The following is a 16,279-nucleotide window of genomic DNA, read 5'->3' on the forward strand; positions in this document are numbered from 1 at the left end:
TGGGAGGGAAGGTCATTCCACCAGGCAGGACTATTGAACGAGAATGTTCTGGAAAGTGATTTCATGCCTAAAAAGTGACCCCAAGAATATCATCCCCACCGTCAAACATGGAGGTGGAAACATGCTTTGGGGGTGTTTTTCTGCTAAGGGGACAGGATAACTACACTGCATCAAAGTGATGATGGATGGGGCCATGTACCATCAAATCTTTGTGAGAACCTCTTTCCCTCAGCCAGGGCATTAAAAATGGGTTGTGGATGGATATTCCAGCATGACAATGACCCAAAACACACAGCCAAGGCAACAAAGGAGTGGCTCAAGAGGAAACACACTAAGGTCCTAGAGTGGCCGAGCCAGTCTCCAGACCTTAATCCCACAGAAAATCTGTGGAGGGAGCTGAAGGTTTGAGTTGTCAAACTTCAGCCTCAAAACCTTAATGACTTGGAGAGGATCTGCAAAGAGGACTGGGACAAAATCCCTCCTGAGATGTGTGCTAACCGGGTGGCCAACTACAAGAAATGTCTGACCTCTGTGATTGCCAATAAGGGTTTTTTTAGTCATGTTTTGCGAAGGGGTCAAATACTTATTTTACTCATTAAAATGCAAATCAATTTATAATTCTTTTGAAATGCGTTTTTCTAGATTTTTTTGTACCATTAAAATTGTAGCCTGATCATTTCTTTGTTAGTGGGCAAATGTACAAAATCAGCAGGGGATCAATTTTTTTTCCTCACTGTATCCACTGTAATGGATTATAAGATAACTAACAAACTGGTAAGATTTTAAAACATTTTTGTCTTAAATCAATATCTTTTATCGCCATAATTATTAATGTGGTGAAATGTTGTGTAATAAGTGCTATGACTTCACCGTAAATTCCCTAAATGTCCATCTAGTTTGAATGTGGGACTTGTTAGCAACTGTAATAGTTACCCGTGTAATAAGCGGGATAATATACATCCATGGAATTATCCAATGGAAACCATGAAATAAAACAATACAAAAGATAAACATCTGCATTTAGCTTCAAATTTTTGACGACGGTATTCCATAAAAATTATTTGCATTTCATTTCTGACATCCAAAGGCACAATACATTTGGTTTTAACAATTACCCTGCACTTGTTACAGTGTTTTTCTGCCACCACAATTCAAGCGCAGCTGCATGCGACGTAACTGTGACATCTAATCCAAATTGGTCGATGCAGCTGCTCATTAGAAGAGTTCGATTTACCTGAGCATCCAGATGGTATAATCACCCGTGTTGTGGAGCACTTTTGTGAATTTGCATTTAGTTGCATTTAAACATTTGGGAAACAGAGTTTAAATGTCGATTTCAAAGATTTCTTACCCTGTTGCACCCTCTATAGGACCAGCGACTAGTAGAGTATTAATGTCGACTAGTAGTCGATTAGAATGTGCGATGTGTAAAAGACTTACACGAAATAAAAGAAATTGCTGAATAAAGTCGTTATTTTTGCTTTCTTTCCACATAAAAGGTATTCTCATAGCTTCATAACATTATAGTTGAACCACTGATGTCATGGACTATTCAATTTTTATGGACTATCCTTACTATCTTTCTGGGCCTTGAATGCCTTAGTCACGTTGATGTCTATCCAGGGTCAGAAAACTCTCATCTTAATATGTGTTCTGAAGTTGGACAAATTACAAGCTAAAACAGCCTGATGGAGTTCTCAAGGTCTGTGAAGAACGTTTTAAGAATTTCATCACATTGTCGGTGCCAATGGGGGCAGCGCGCCGACATACAGCGACATTGTGCTCCGGGCGTCCGGTGTTTGAATCCCGACTTGAGGACCTTTCCCGATCTCGCTCCCACTTTGCTTCCTGTCAATTCTGATCTGTCCTATCAAAATAAAGGCAAAAATAAATCTTAAAAAAAAAAAAGAATTTCATGACATACATCTAACTTTTTTTTAGTTCATATTTGATTGAGGTTTAATAGTAAAATCACAGACAAGGTTTTATAATTGAATGTATTTCATAATGCATTTGGAAATGTACATAGTTATGTAATACATATTCACATCAGCTGTAATATTATCCATTAAGGAAGCTGTGAAAAGCAAAATATTCACATGTATATGAACAGAATGATGATAAGAATCACATCCATCGCATTCAATATCAAATCTTTGTGCTTAGATATTTACATAAAGAAACTCAGAAAGTAAATAAACTACACCATCTTTTAATCGCAATCATAAGTGGATATTGTCGGTTATGAGAGTCAACATTTGGCATCATCACTACATTCTCTGTCAAACTCATCCAGTTCTTCATGTCAAAGCAGGAAGGATACAGTACATCTGATTTCTGTATTCTTTTTAGCACAAACTGACAACATCCATGAGCAATACTGTAAAATGAACAGTATCAGATGCTTTTACAGTACAGCTGGAATATTTATGCTACAATAATCATATTTTATAAACTCTCCAGAGTAAATATTCCACATTTTTACTACGTTTCGAGAGTATTTATGTACAACGAGACCATGATAAAGAAGGATATATCAAGTAGAGGCAAATATTTGATATTAAGCTTTACAAACAGCAGAGGAACAAAGCTTTACAGATGGCGTATACAACTTTCATGTCAGAATATAAAAGACAGTATAAATATTGTACATTAGAGAATATTAATTCATCAAAAGTGCTGTGTTTCTGACCAACAGTCTCATAAGCAAACAAGCAATAAACAATATACAATCAGGTATATTTAAAGGGACAGTTCACCCAAAACCAAACACAGATGGTGGTAGCCACTATGAAAATCAACCAATATTGTTCAAAATATCTTCTTTAGTGCTCAAAAAGAAAGAAATTCATACTGGTTTGGTGAGCGAACAACAAAAATGTTAATTTTTAAATGAACTGTCCCTTTAAAAGCATTTCAGTGAATGTTTCAGCAGGACAGAATGGTTTAGAGTCTCTTCCTCTCAGTGTTTTCACATAGCAACCTCTGTGCACATATCAGCGTCCAGCGTTTACAGAGATCTTTTCAATACACCTGCGTTTGTGCTAAGGCACAGCAGAGTGAAAGAGCGAAGGCTGCATGCTGAATTTCTGACTCACAACTACAGAATGTTGTCAATGTCACATCAGCGCTGGAGAAGGCCAGAAATGACTGGAATCTGTTCTGATCGGTCAGTTCAGCGGAGCAGATGTCTGTGTACTACTACAAAGGATATCGAGCTGTTGTCGAGTATGACGTATAAGAAAAGCGAGGACACATCGTGGCACGTTCAGCATGCAAATCTGCCGACCTGAGCGATGGGATGCGGCCCGGCGCTGTCGTCTGCGTCCTCTGTGTCGGTTAGGGCAGCGGTGCAGAGGTCACTGAAAATATCTACAAAGCAAAGAATGAGAATGTGAGTGGTGTAATATAGTTGTTTTTTTTCTCCGTCGAGAGCAATGGGAAACAGGTGGCGAAATAAAACCAGGCCTTGCAACGGCACTCAATCACAGCAAGGACAAGATCCGTTCATACAAGAGAACAGAAAAGGCATGACAAAGACGCAAACCTTCAGAGTTATTCCTGTGCTTTACGTCTTTTTTTAATGGGATGAGGGCATTTTGTTGCTGCCAGTGAGCACAGGTGGAGAAGCGTGAAGCACAACATGTAAAGCATACAAACACTATTCAGTGTATTAAGCCCCAAACAGCTGCAGGGCTCAACAATCAGGATAAATCTATGAGATGATGAGGATAAAGCTATATATATATATATATATATATATATATATATATATATATATATACATTTACATTTATTACATTACATTTATTTTTTGTGAAGAAAACGTAACTTTAATTTTAAAAATATTTTTATATTTAATGTATTTAAAAATATATTTATACATGTGCATGCATGCATTTTATAAAGAAAATGTAACTTTTTATTTTAATCAAAATAAAAACATATTTAAATGTTTTTCCTTTCACATATAGTAGTAATATAATATAATATAATATAATATAATATATATTTATACATATATACATATGAAGCGCCAAACAGGAAATAATTATGTAAAATCGAAATATTTTAAAGTAAGTTAGAATATATATTTTTTTTATAAATCTGAATATATGAATGGAAGTCAAAATATAGAGTTCTGAGTCTGAATATATAACAGCAAATTAAAATATATATTTATAAATCAGAATAGATGTCATTGTAAATCAGAATATAAAAATAAAAATCTTAAAATATAAATGTAAATGTAAATTATGAATATATAGAAGTAGAAGTATATACATATTGCAATTTGTATTTCTATATTCAGAATTATAACTGCATATTCACAATTCATAATTATGACTATATATTATGATTTACTTCTATATATTCAGACTTAAAACTATATATTCTGATTTATTCTGATATTCTGATATTCTGATTAACATATTCAGATTTATACAAATATACATTCTGATTTACTTCTATATAATTATGATTTAGATTTACATATTAATATTTTAATCTTTATTCTGATTTACATTTATATATTCAGATTTATTAAAATATTTTCTGATTTATTTCTATACATTCAATTTACATTTCCATATTAAGATTTTTACATATTAAGATTGTAAACGTCTTATTTACTTATATTACATATATTGTGATTTACATTTATATATTCAGATTTATAAAAATATATTCTTATTTACTTCTATATATTCAGACTGACAACCATGTATTCTGATTTACTTTAATATATTCAGACTTATAAAAAAAATTCTGATTTACTTCTATTCATAATTTGCATTTACATATTAAGACTGTAAACTTTTTATTTATCTCTATATATTCAGAGTTACAATTATATATTCTGATTCAGATTTATAAAAAATACATTCTGATTTATTTCTATATTCAGACTTACATCTATAAATTCTGATTTATATTTATATATTCTGATTTACTTCTATGTATGCATGGCATAAATACTTTTATTTAACAAGCATGCATTAACATTTACATTATTACAAATAAAGTAATATTTATTAGGAGTAATTGCTCCAAAAATTAATCATTGCAATCACAAGAATAAATTACATTTTAAAACATTAAAATAGAAAATATAATTTAAAGTGTAATAATATTTCACAAAACTGTATGTTTATTGTATGTATATCTGTTGTACATGTAAAATTCTAACAGGGCAAAAATCCTTATAGTTGAGTCCAGAGCTGCTTCTGCTCCTAGTTAAAGCTTTAAGGCAATAAGCAGCACCTTGTTATTATAGGAGAGCAAGAGTTTAAGAAAACCAGACAAACAAGATCGAAAGTTGCATCGTGAACACGCCAAGGTTTCATGGAATGAAGTGCATGCCTGTGGAGGTGATGTCATGCACACCTCTTGAAAAAAAGCAGACTGCGCAAACAGGTGCCTCTGTCAGTCTCGCCGTCCGCTGACCTAGATCTTAAATTACAGCCAGTTTGTCTCACGACGGTGTCTTGTGTGCATTCACATGTAAGGTGTGTGTTTGAGTGAGAAGGGACTGAGTGACATCACAGGTCGAAGTGCATCGCCATAAAAGATGTAATCCACATACAGTACAACAGCTAGCAGTGCAGTTTATGTGTCCGTTAGCTATGAATAAATTTGTTTAGCGATGTCAGTCATTCCCTTCTACTGCTCGTCCTGGGATTGGTGTGTGGTACCAGAGTTACTGTAAAGGTCTACTCCCTCTGCTGTGGACTGCAGGACAGTGGGCGGCACCAGTCCTGTCTTCTGAGTTCTAAGGTTCTTGACTAGCCTAGAACATGAGAGACAGTGTTCATCTGGTGCATGAAGTTACAGCTTTGTTCTAGAGAACGCTCAATATGCTTGGCTGACTGCTTGGAATGAAAAAAAAAAAAAACAGCCGACCACAAGGAACAGTCGAGGATAATAGTATCAATATCTGATCCGCGTTTGTAGCGGGACAGTGTATTGCAATGCACAAACTAGTCTATAAAGTCAGTTTTGTTAATTTAAATCTATAATATTGATTTTACAAGTTCTGAAATATCTTGATTTTCCAGGTTGTTGTGGTCTTAATTCTGTTGTATTTTAAAAATGTCTCTGCTCTGTAAATTTTAATGTGTGGTGTGCCATAGACCACTATAGTTACAGGTGTAGTTACTTCAATTCAAGTAGGTTTTATTCACTTTTTATGGAGCCCCTAAAGGGACCAAAAAAAAAATAAAAAATCATCTGCAAGGAAAAATAGTATTTTAATACTATTGCATTTGTTTGCAAAACTTTCACGTTCCCAGAAACATGTTGCAATTACTTGCAAAGCTTGTGTCCTTTTTAGCAAAACTTTGTTTTCTCAGAAAATATTTGTGTTCCCTCAGAAATACAGCATTTGCTTGCAAAAAAGTGCTTTTTTGCCAAAATGATCTCTTGAGAAACACTGAATTTCCTTGCGAAACTTTTTAGTTTTCTTTGAAAGATTTTAGCATTTTCTTGCAAAGCTTGTGTTCACTTGAGAAGCTCATCATTTGCTTACATTTTTGTTTTCCTGCAAAACTTGCATTTTCTTAAAAAACTTGGAATGTGAATGTTCTTGCAAAACTTTTGTTTACTCTAAATAAACACAGCATTTGCTTGCAAAAGATTAACCTTTTCTTGCAAAACTTGTTTTCTTGCTAAATTTTTGTTTTCATACAAAATGTTAGCATTTTCTTGCAAAACTTTTGCATTTTCAAAGCTTTAGCATTTTCTTGCAAAAATTTTGTTCACTTGAGAAAGACTGCATTTGCTTTTAAAATTTTAGCGCTTTCTTGCAAAACTTTTGCTTTTTTTTTTAACAAAAATTTAGCGTTTTCCTGCTAAACTTTTTTTCTCTCAAAAAACAGTGTATTCGCTTACAAAATGTTAACGTTTTCTTGCAAAACGTTTGTGTTCTTTTGAGAAACACTGCATTTCCTTGCAAAACTTTAGCAAATGCAAAATTAATGATGGAAATCATTTGAAGTGGGAGGTAAACTATATTTCAGTGCTTTTGTGAATGAATGAATTTTCAAATGTCAAATTTACTTAGGGGAACACTCAGGGAAATTTTCTCTCATCATTTTTCTCTCATGTCCTCTGAGAGGCTCAGTAAATTTTACCTGAAGTGATGAAATTAATAATATAAGCGGTTAAATTGTAAAGAGTCAATAATGTTCTAAGTACTGCGGAGCCTATACTGTAAATTAAATTACTGGTTTTGATTTGAAATGTTTAAATTACTTTTGTGAGTTGATAAAATATAAAATAGCTTGTCAATTAAAAAAATTCAGAATAATGCTCCAGAACCAACACAGATTGTTAACACAAGAACATGTCCTACTTGAGGCAAGTTCAGCAGTAGTGCACTGTGAAAGTTGAACAAGTTTTTGTAGGGTAAAATTTTGAGGTTTATTGGTTATACTGTGGGACGTTGGGATTACGTTGTGAATTTGTCGATCAGTATCAATGCAGAAAAAAACAGCCACAACAAGTTTGACTGTATATGTATCGCATATACTCCTGACACAACTGAGCAAACTCTAAAGCATCCTGTGGCTCAAGATGTGAAGCCAGCTACCTCAACTTTAGCTCGGCTCTGCACAATGTCAAAAACATCCACATCCATGAAAGCCTAAAAACTTCTTATGAAGGGTTTGAGGGGGTTGATTGGTGAGCAAAGAAAACTTTGAAACACTTACAAAGCAGAAACTCAAGCGCTGAAAATGACTGGAGACAGTTTTCAAGATTAAATATGTATGAGGTACTTCAGAATACTGCTGGCTTTTTCATTTCATTTTAGAAATGTTACTAAGTGCAGATTAGGTGGTATTTGGCACCAAAAGGGGGTGCATTAGACCCCTGTGAAACCACTCTTCCATCTCGGCTTTTAGAGGCAATTGGGTTAATGATAAATAAGAGTGTCCATGATAAAAAAATAATAATATTAAAACACGTGTGAAGCTCTTACAAATGCACAAAAAAATATTTAAACTCTGAACATATTTTTATTACACTTGAAAATATAATCATCTTAGCATTTTTTAAAAATATATTTTTAACATCAAAAAATGGAAACAAATATCATGAATGATTAATCTGTAAATATCATGTTTTATTTTTTGAACATAAAATTTTGACCATAAAAAGATCAAATTATAACTTAACGTATGGTCTGCAGGGGTCATTGAGATTTTATGCTTTTTTCATGTATTTTTGCATGGTAGTTGCAAAACATGCCTTTTGGGTGTCTTAAATTTTAATAAGCAGTGAAGTAGTTTTGGTAAAATATGTATTTCTGAGAAATAATAATCAAGATAATTATTATTCATTATTCATTTTATACACCTTTTTTCTTCATTATGGCATCAGGACAGCTGTATGAACCTGAATAAATTAAAATAAATTAATTAAAAACAGACTTATTTTAAAGAGGTGAATTTAATTAATTACGTTTGCATTAATTATTTTTTGAATAAATACAATATTAAATTAAATTTAAGACTCAAGAAACAAATCACATCATTTACCCAATTTCTAAGCTGTCCAATAAGCCGTCTTTCCAGAGTATGGTTTGGAGAATGGCAAAATTACTGATTCTGATCATGTTTTTGTAAACTCCTATTTTGAATTTGTAAGGTTTTAAAGCAAAAGCTCAGAATAATGATAATAAGAGAACCAACAATAACAGATATGTCAAACAAAAGAGAGTTTCATTAGTGACTGTCAGGTCTTCAGTGAAGCAGCGTGGGACGCCTGAGGGAATATACAGTATCTGGATGGTGACTGTACTCATTACTCACCAGTGGCCATTCTCTGACTCTTCTAGGAACTGTACTAAATCTCCCGCCTCGACAGAAAGTTCCTGAGCGGTACCTGACTCATACGTCAGCTGCACCTGATAGCGATCATTATCCCCCTTAAGATAAAAAAGAAGAGCAATATTTATTACAGGGTCATGGCACCATTTTTGGATTTACTTTTGGATAACTAGGAAGAAATGGGTAGGAAAGATAAATTCAAGCAGTGGTGTGTGTGGGTGTTTTTAGTCAATACAAATCTTATCTGTTGTTTATTCAAGGATGCCCTCTGGTGGTAGGAAGCATGTATGTGACATTTAATCCCCTCCTGCTAGTGTTAAATGGGTTCTGACTGACTTTGCGCTTCATAGCTGTTATTAAGCCTCCTTACTGAAGCTGATCTCCTCTCCTCATGCATCAAGCTGAAAGATTAAACAAGGAAACTCCTTTGGGGGGTTGAGAGTCTAAAATAATCTTACCTTGTTTCTGTGTTAATTGTAAAACACTGCTAGAGCCTGTCTTTTATCTGAGCTCCGTTGAAATCTAAAAAATCTCTCAGTTTGAGACTTTTTTGTTTGTTAGTTTCTTACCTGAAAGGGACAATTTAACCAAAAGGGAGAATTGTGTCATTTATTTATTCAAGCAAATTGTTGGTCCAAACCCCTCTCTTTCTTTTATGTAGTTGATATTTTAAAAAAATCACATATATCTATCAAACTAGATTTTTTTAACTATATAAGTTCAAACCATTGGTGTTCTTCCCAAAATTATTAGTACTGAAATTAATGAAATGAAATTAAAACATGAAAGTATGAATATTTCAATGTCAATGATGTATATAGACCTTCAGGCCCTTAGACATTTTTTAAAATTAACTAATAAATTTGTATTATTTAATACATTTATGTATTTTATTTATTTTTATTTTGTAACAAATTGTTTACATTTTAAGAAAACCTAATATTCTATGAAAATATTTAATATGTATGATAAACACTAAATCAAAAATAATTTTAAAACGTATATATAAAATAAATACATAAAATATAAAAATATATATATATAAATACATATTTTAATATATATTTATATACATAGATATATATATATATATATATATATATATAAGTATAAATATTTTTGAAAATAAGACATTTAGAAATGAGGTCAGATGACATTGGACCCAGAGACATTTTTCAAAAAAATTTTAAACAATCTGTACTGTACAATAATTATTGTATAATTATATACTATAAATATACTATATTGATACTCTTGCAAAAAAAATCATAGTAATGAAATAAATTAATTTAAAATCTAAAAGTATACATTTTAAATAGAAGATATTTTAAAAGTCAACGAGGTCTTCGTGCCCTTAGACAATTTAAAATTAATTAATTAATTTAATTGTCACAAATTGTTTAAACTGCATAATTACAAACTATCAGAATTCTTGCAAAAACCTTAATATTCTATAAACATATTTAATGTGTGTGAAAAATAATAATTTAAAAAAAATTAAAATGCATATCAAATAAATGAAAAATATACTTTTAAAATAAAAAAACATGGAAGTACCTTGTGACATTTTTCAAAATATCTTTTTTTCTTTAGCAAATTGTTTAAACTATATCATTTCAAACTACTGGTATTCTTGCAAAAAAAAAAAAAATGAATAAATTAAAATAAATACATATTTTTGAAAACAATATATTTTGAATGTCAGTGAGGTCAAATGACGTTGACCCTGAAACATTTTTTTAAAATGTCAAAAATACTCTCAAGTGTGAAAAATATAAAAAGCCTTTAGTCACATGGCTTTAAAGTTTTTTAAAAGCAACACATTTGTGCATTTTTTTAAATGTCTTGTTTTTTTAAACAAATTGTTTAAACTAAATAATTAGAGTATTTTTTGCAAACATTCTTAGTAATGAAATTAATTAATTTAAATTTAAATATAAAAGTATAAATATTTTGGAAAAGAAGATATTTTAAAGTCAATGAGGTTCAAAGAACTTTAGGCCCTTATATATCTTTCCAAAAATCATTTTTATTTTTATTTTTGGTAACAAATTGATTAAACTGCATAATTACAAACTATACGACATTCATGCAAAAAAAAACTTTTAAAAAATATTTAATGTGTGTAAAAATTACTAATTAAAATATTTAAAAATGCAATATAAATAAATGTAAAAATATATAATTTTAAAATTAAAATTTAGAAGTATAAATTGCATAATTACAAACTATCAACATGCAAAAATCTTAAAAAACACAATATTCTATTAAAATATTTAATGTGTGTAAAAAAATATGAATTAAACTATTTTAAAATGCATATTTAATAAATATTTAGTAAAATATATACTTTAAAAAACGTTAAAAAAGTAAGATATGTTGAAAGTGGCATTTTTCAAAATATCTTCTTTTTTATTTTTTAACAAATTGTTACTATATAACAATTTGTAACTACATAACTATATCATTTCAAACTATTGGTATTCTTGCGTTTTTTAGTAATGAAATTAAATTAAAATATAAAAGTAAATATATTTTTTAAAATAAGATATTTTAAAAGTCAATGAGGTCAAAAGAACTTTAGGCCCTTAGACATTTTTCAAAAAAAATTTCTCAACCATTTTTTTTTGGTAACAAATTACTAAAATTGCATAATTACAAAAAACCTGCATTCTTGCAATAATCTTAAGAAAACTATTTAATGAATTAAATAAATGTAAAAAAAAAAAAAAAAGTATAAATATTTTTTTAAATAAAATATTTTGAAAGTCAATGAAGTCAAATGACGATGGACCCTGAGACATTTTTCAAAATATCTTCTTTTGTTTGTAATCATTTAAACTGTATGAATTTAAACTACCTTGCAAATTTCTTAGTTAAAAAAACCCTTAATATTCTATTTAAATATTTAATGTAATAATTATAACAATTATTTAATATTCCACAGAAGAAAGAAAGTCATAGTTTGTGATGGCATGAAAGCATAAATTATTATTTATTTTTCCGTTATGTTTTGTTTTGTTTTTTTGTGCCTCAATACAAATTTGAAAGGTTTAGAGGGAATGAATGAGACGTGAACAGAACGTGGATAAAGACTTCATAGTCCCAGACACATACGTTTTTGTTCTGTCCTTCATCCTCTCCATCTGAGGAAATGGAGAGTTCTTCGGCACTTGATGGAATGGTCTCAAAATCCTCAGCGTCCATTGACGGCAGACGCCGTTGACTCCATCCTGGAAAACAGTACACGAGTTCACATCATTCAGTAAAACCCTTATGAGAGACGATGCTCAGGGAATAGTCTAGTGCTCGAGTTTGCCAGAAAAATCTTCTGTGAAAGGAAGACAAGATGTTGAAGCACTCAATGAAAATAACTCTGACGGATTCTGTCACCGTCAGGCATCGGATGAGGAATGAAAAAAGACGAAAACACCCAAGAGAACCCAATATGATTGGCATATCACTGCCTCTTTTCACATGATTACCTGGTTGAGACGCAGACCTCGGCACAGCGGGCTTGGTACCGGCAGTACCTTTACTTTTGCTCTCAGCGGGAAGTGCACCTCGCATGGTGTCTGTGAGGAAATTCACTGTCTTATCAAACATGACCTCTTTAATGGTAGCGTTGCAGGTGAAACGGAACCTCACATTAGCATGCATGAATCGGTAACAGTCAACTTCCAAAAAAAAAACAACCACAGGAAGTCACTTGCACCAAAGAAAACTACACACAACCTTATCTCAACAAGAGAAAGCATGATAAAACAAGGCACAGCTCAAAGAGAGAAAAGAAAAACGCTTGATTTTGAGGATGATACACTCTCGATATGAACTGAAACCACCACAACACCACAGCGCAAGCATAAACACAATTCGAAAGTAGAACAGATAAACCAAGCAGCAAATGAAATGTGATAGCCTGATGGTTAAGATTAATGCAGGCACAACTAAACACAAGGTACACGAGATTCTTGGTAAAGTCTTGGTAGCAAGAATGGTTTCGAAATTACAAATCAGTAATGCCAATTTATGTCTGTCTTGAAGTTTTTTTTGTATAATTATAATAGCTGTAAATGTTTTAAATCTTAGATTTGTTAAAAAAAAAAATACATTTATTTATTTTTATTCATTCGTTTATTTATTTTATTGGAAAGAAAAACTAATATTTCATGAAAGAAAAAAGTAATATTTGCAAAATAATATATATATATATATATATATATATATATATATATATATATATATATATGTGTGTGTGTGTGTGTGTATATATATATATATATATATATATATATATATATATATATATAATTTTTGATCAGTAATATTTACACAAATTTCAGAAATATAAATTAATAAATGTTAAAAATACGCAAGGAATTATTGACGACGGGCCGTAGAATTGACCATATGCACGAAATACTTCCTTGTTTAGTCAAGCCAGCTAAGTCATTTCCGGTCAACTGTACTGTGCCGTAATATGAGCGTACTTTGTTCGTTTTCTCTACATAATCCATTCACAATCGAAGAAAAGTGTTGTTTGTCTAAGAGGACCAAACGTCCATGTATACCGTTTCAAGAATGACAAATGCCAGTTTAAAAAAATTTGTGAGTAAATGGGCTAAATATGCGCGAGTCATTGCTATGATTGACAGTAATAACCGGACCAAACAAATGACAAGCTGATGTCAAAAAAAAGAGCTTAAATGATTCAAACTAAATTCAGAGTAACAAAACTACAGCAGTAACAAGTATGTGTTGGTTAAATATAGGCTATTTAATAGATTTTACAGTTCAAGATAAAACTTAAAAGTAGTTATTCAATTTTATAAAATATTTCAAATTCCTATCGATTCATATTGAGTGCATTATTTAATTATTATACCATAAATATTTAACGTATTTGTAGTGAACTACATATTAATATTTAAATAATTCACCCTTATAGGCTGTTTGTGTGTGAGCTTAATGACCTTCTGCACTTGCTATACTATATACTTTAGGGTGGTATTTATTACTACAATTAATTATACTGGTAATTTTATAAGAAATCGAAAAGCAAGACGTCTTGAAAAAATATAGGGAGAGGCAGCTGCATTATAAATAATCCTCTGCTGCCATCTGCTGGTTATATGGGTAATTCCATATTATTTTAGCCAAAAATAGATGTTGTTTTCCGTGAAAAGTCATTTTTTCCTATGCCTTTTTTATGAATGAAAAGTGAGTCCTTGAAGTACATTTTATTTCACAGCTGTAGAGTTAGAAAATAATAAAGGATTTGAAATATTGCAAGATTTTAAAAATGTGTTCATGACTATAAAGGCAAGTTAGTGATTATCAACAATACAATTAAGAGGTCCTGGAAGAGAAATATTGCTAGCTAGCTAACGTTAGCCTAAACACGTTATGATAGTGTTGAGCTGTCAGCATTTAAATGTACAACTATGCAGATACGGACAGTACGGGATTACCAGGCTCCGCATTTAAATTAAATGTTGTTAAATAGTATGAAACTTAATGTTCATGCCGCTAACATTGTTTATAATGTTGCAATTATATTTTTTTTCTCAGTTTCTGATAAGAACGAGGCACTAGATCAGTCTCAAGAGTGTCCACCTAATATATAGCATATATAAAATGAGCTTCATCGGAAGTTTACGAGCTGGTTTATCGTTATGCGGAAGTTCTAAAGAACGCTCCGTGCATAAGGTCAATTCTTAGAAAATAATGCACACCCGATATGGTGATGCAGTCATGACGCGAAGTGGAGTGGCCGTTCCACCTCGGGTGTGCATTATTTTCGCAGAATTCTACAGCCCGAAGTCAATTATTCCGCTTATACTTAGGGGTGTTCGGTTCCGTTTTTTTGGAGTCGGTGGAATCGACTCCTCGACTCCATTTACTTTGAATTAAAATAGGGTCAGGATTCAGAAGGTGCGTCTCAATATGCTTCCTCGTTTCCTCACTTCTCGCTCGTATGTCCTACAACCCTGAAACCGATCGAGCTCTGCTCTCATGTAGGACATCTAAATTCTTTAATTCCACCGGGAGGAGGGCGAGGAACGAGGAGGCTTCCTGAGGAGTCAAGAGCGAGGATACAAATGTTTCCTATACTAAAATGTTTAATCAACTAAACCTTAGAAATCCCCCTCCTTTTCACATCGCAGCTTCTTCAAATCATATTTAAGTGTGCAATATGTTAGTATTAATCATTAAACTTGTAAAAGCAGACTTGTTTTAGACAGTGTATTTATCTATTTATTTTGTATATTATTTTATATAATTTAATGTAGTGAAGCTATGAACTTTAACTTAAGCATGTTTAACTTTATTTTTTAACTTTTTTTGTTTAATATTGAAAAATATTAGTTATATTATTACCAATAATAACTGTTGTTTAATAATAGTTTTTAATGCACTTGGCATTTAATAATAGAAAATGAACTTCATATAGAGTGAGTACATGCCATTTCACTAATGTTAATGTTCCATCCTCGCATCCTAAGGGGATGGAGGTAAGAGGAAAGGAAACAAGGATGCATATATAAGAATTGACAAGCACACAAAGCATTACATATTCTTTTCGTTATAATGAACTGTTGCTGTGTTGAACTTGAAAAAAACAATCGACACTGGGAGTCGATTCCGACACTAGGGCTAGTGAGAGTCGAGGAATCGACTCTTTTGGAGTCGACTCTTTATCTCTACTTATACTACAGTTACCACACCTCAAGACATCGATCAGATGATATATTTCAAGAAATTCGTCCGGTTTTTATCCTTAAAACGCTATAGACCTTTCTCACAACTTCCGTATTTTGCACCGGAAATACGCAATTGCTGTGTAAACCTATTTCCGCCCCAGTATGCCGGTAACCAGTTAAACAAGAAAGATGGCGCAAACATCGAGCAAGATTGTTTGTAACATCAAGACCACGACTGTTATATTGCTTTAATAAAGTTGTACATGTCCTCTATACTATCCATACATAACCTTATAACCCTAGTCCTCGGTCTAAGTGGACACACTAGTAATTTGTTAGCCTGATTGCTCTCTAACGTTAGCTACATTACTTACCTTGAAAGTTATGGATACACGGGATGTTCTAAAACGCTTAAAGTTTCTGTCAAACCTTACTTGGAACAAACACTAACTACTATCAAAAGAACGAGCCCTTATTCCACAGATAAAGTGAATAATATCACGTTAAGCGTTTTCTCCCCCATAGAAGCCCATTATAAGGAAACAGCTTAACGTGGTTTACGTACCTCAACAGCGACCAGGGAAAACCAAACTTATGTTAAATTTTACTTATAATAAATACTTGCTGCTGTCAAAAGAACGAGCTCTTATTCAGCATATAAAGTGATCGCCCCCCATAGAAGTCCATTATAACAAACCATGTTAAGCTTTTTCCTTAATGGAGTTCTATAGGGAGAAAAGCGTG

General features: G+C 32.0%; 2 protein-coding genes across 2 annotated transcripts in view; one reads left to right on the top strand and one right to left on the bottom strand.

Moving 5' to 3' along the window:
• Window positions 1-1,947: 1,947 nt before the first annotated feature.
• LOC141293356 (uncharacterized) lies at window positions 1,948-12,917 on the bottom strand. Its single transcript, XM_073825384.1, has 5 exons — window positions 12,317-12,917; window positions 11,949-12,064; window positions 8,814-8,929; window positions 5,697-5,791; window positions 1,948-3,372 (listed from the first exon to the last, which is right to left on the bottom strand). Exons 1-5 carry the CDS (start codon window positions 12,489-12,491, stop codon window positions 3,269-3,271), a joined length of 606 nt encoding a protein of 201 aa, XP_073681485.1. The 5' UTR covers window positions 12,492-12,917; the 3' UTR covers window positions 1,948-3,268.
• Window positions 12,918-15,340: 2,423 nt separating this feature from the next.
• Window positions 15,341-16,279, top strand: part of LOC141293485 (guanine nucleotide exchange factor DBS-like) — a 17,244-nt gene continuing 16,305 nt past the window's right edge. The window contains exon 1 of the mRNA XM_073825520.1: window positions 15,341-15,346. Coding sequence (XP_073681621.1) covers window positions 15,341-15,346 — 6 coding nt within the window. The remainder of the gene's footprint in view (window positions 15,347-16,279) is intronic.

Source organism: Garra rufa, chromosome 20, assembly GCF_049309525.1.
Source record: "Garra rufa chromosome 20, GarRuf1.0, whole genome shotgun sequence".
NCBI classification, from domain to species: domain Eukaryota; kingdom Metazoa; phylum Chordata; class Actinopteri; order Cypriniformes; family Cyprinidae; genus Garra; species Garra rufa.

What these genes read in the sequence shown, in the direction of transcription:
- LOC141293356 (XM_073825384.1), bottom strand. Translation starts at nt 12,491, where the DNA reads ATGCATGCTAATGTGAGGTTCCGTTTCACCTGCAACGCTACCATTAAA. An exon ending in ATGAAGGACAGAACAAAAAC is followed by an intron (nt 8,930 to 11,948) that starts GTATGTGTCTGG and finishes TTTTATCTTAAG; the next exon opens with GGGGATAATGATCGCTATCA. An exon ending in GAGTCAGAGAATGGCCACTG is followed by an intron (nt 5,792 to 8,813) that starts GTGAGTAATGAG and finishes CTCATGTTCTAG; the next exon opens with GCTAGTCAAGAACCTTAGAA.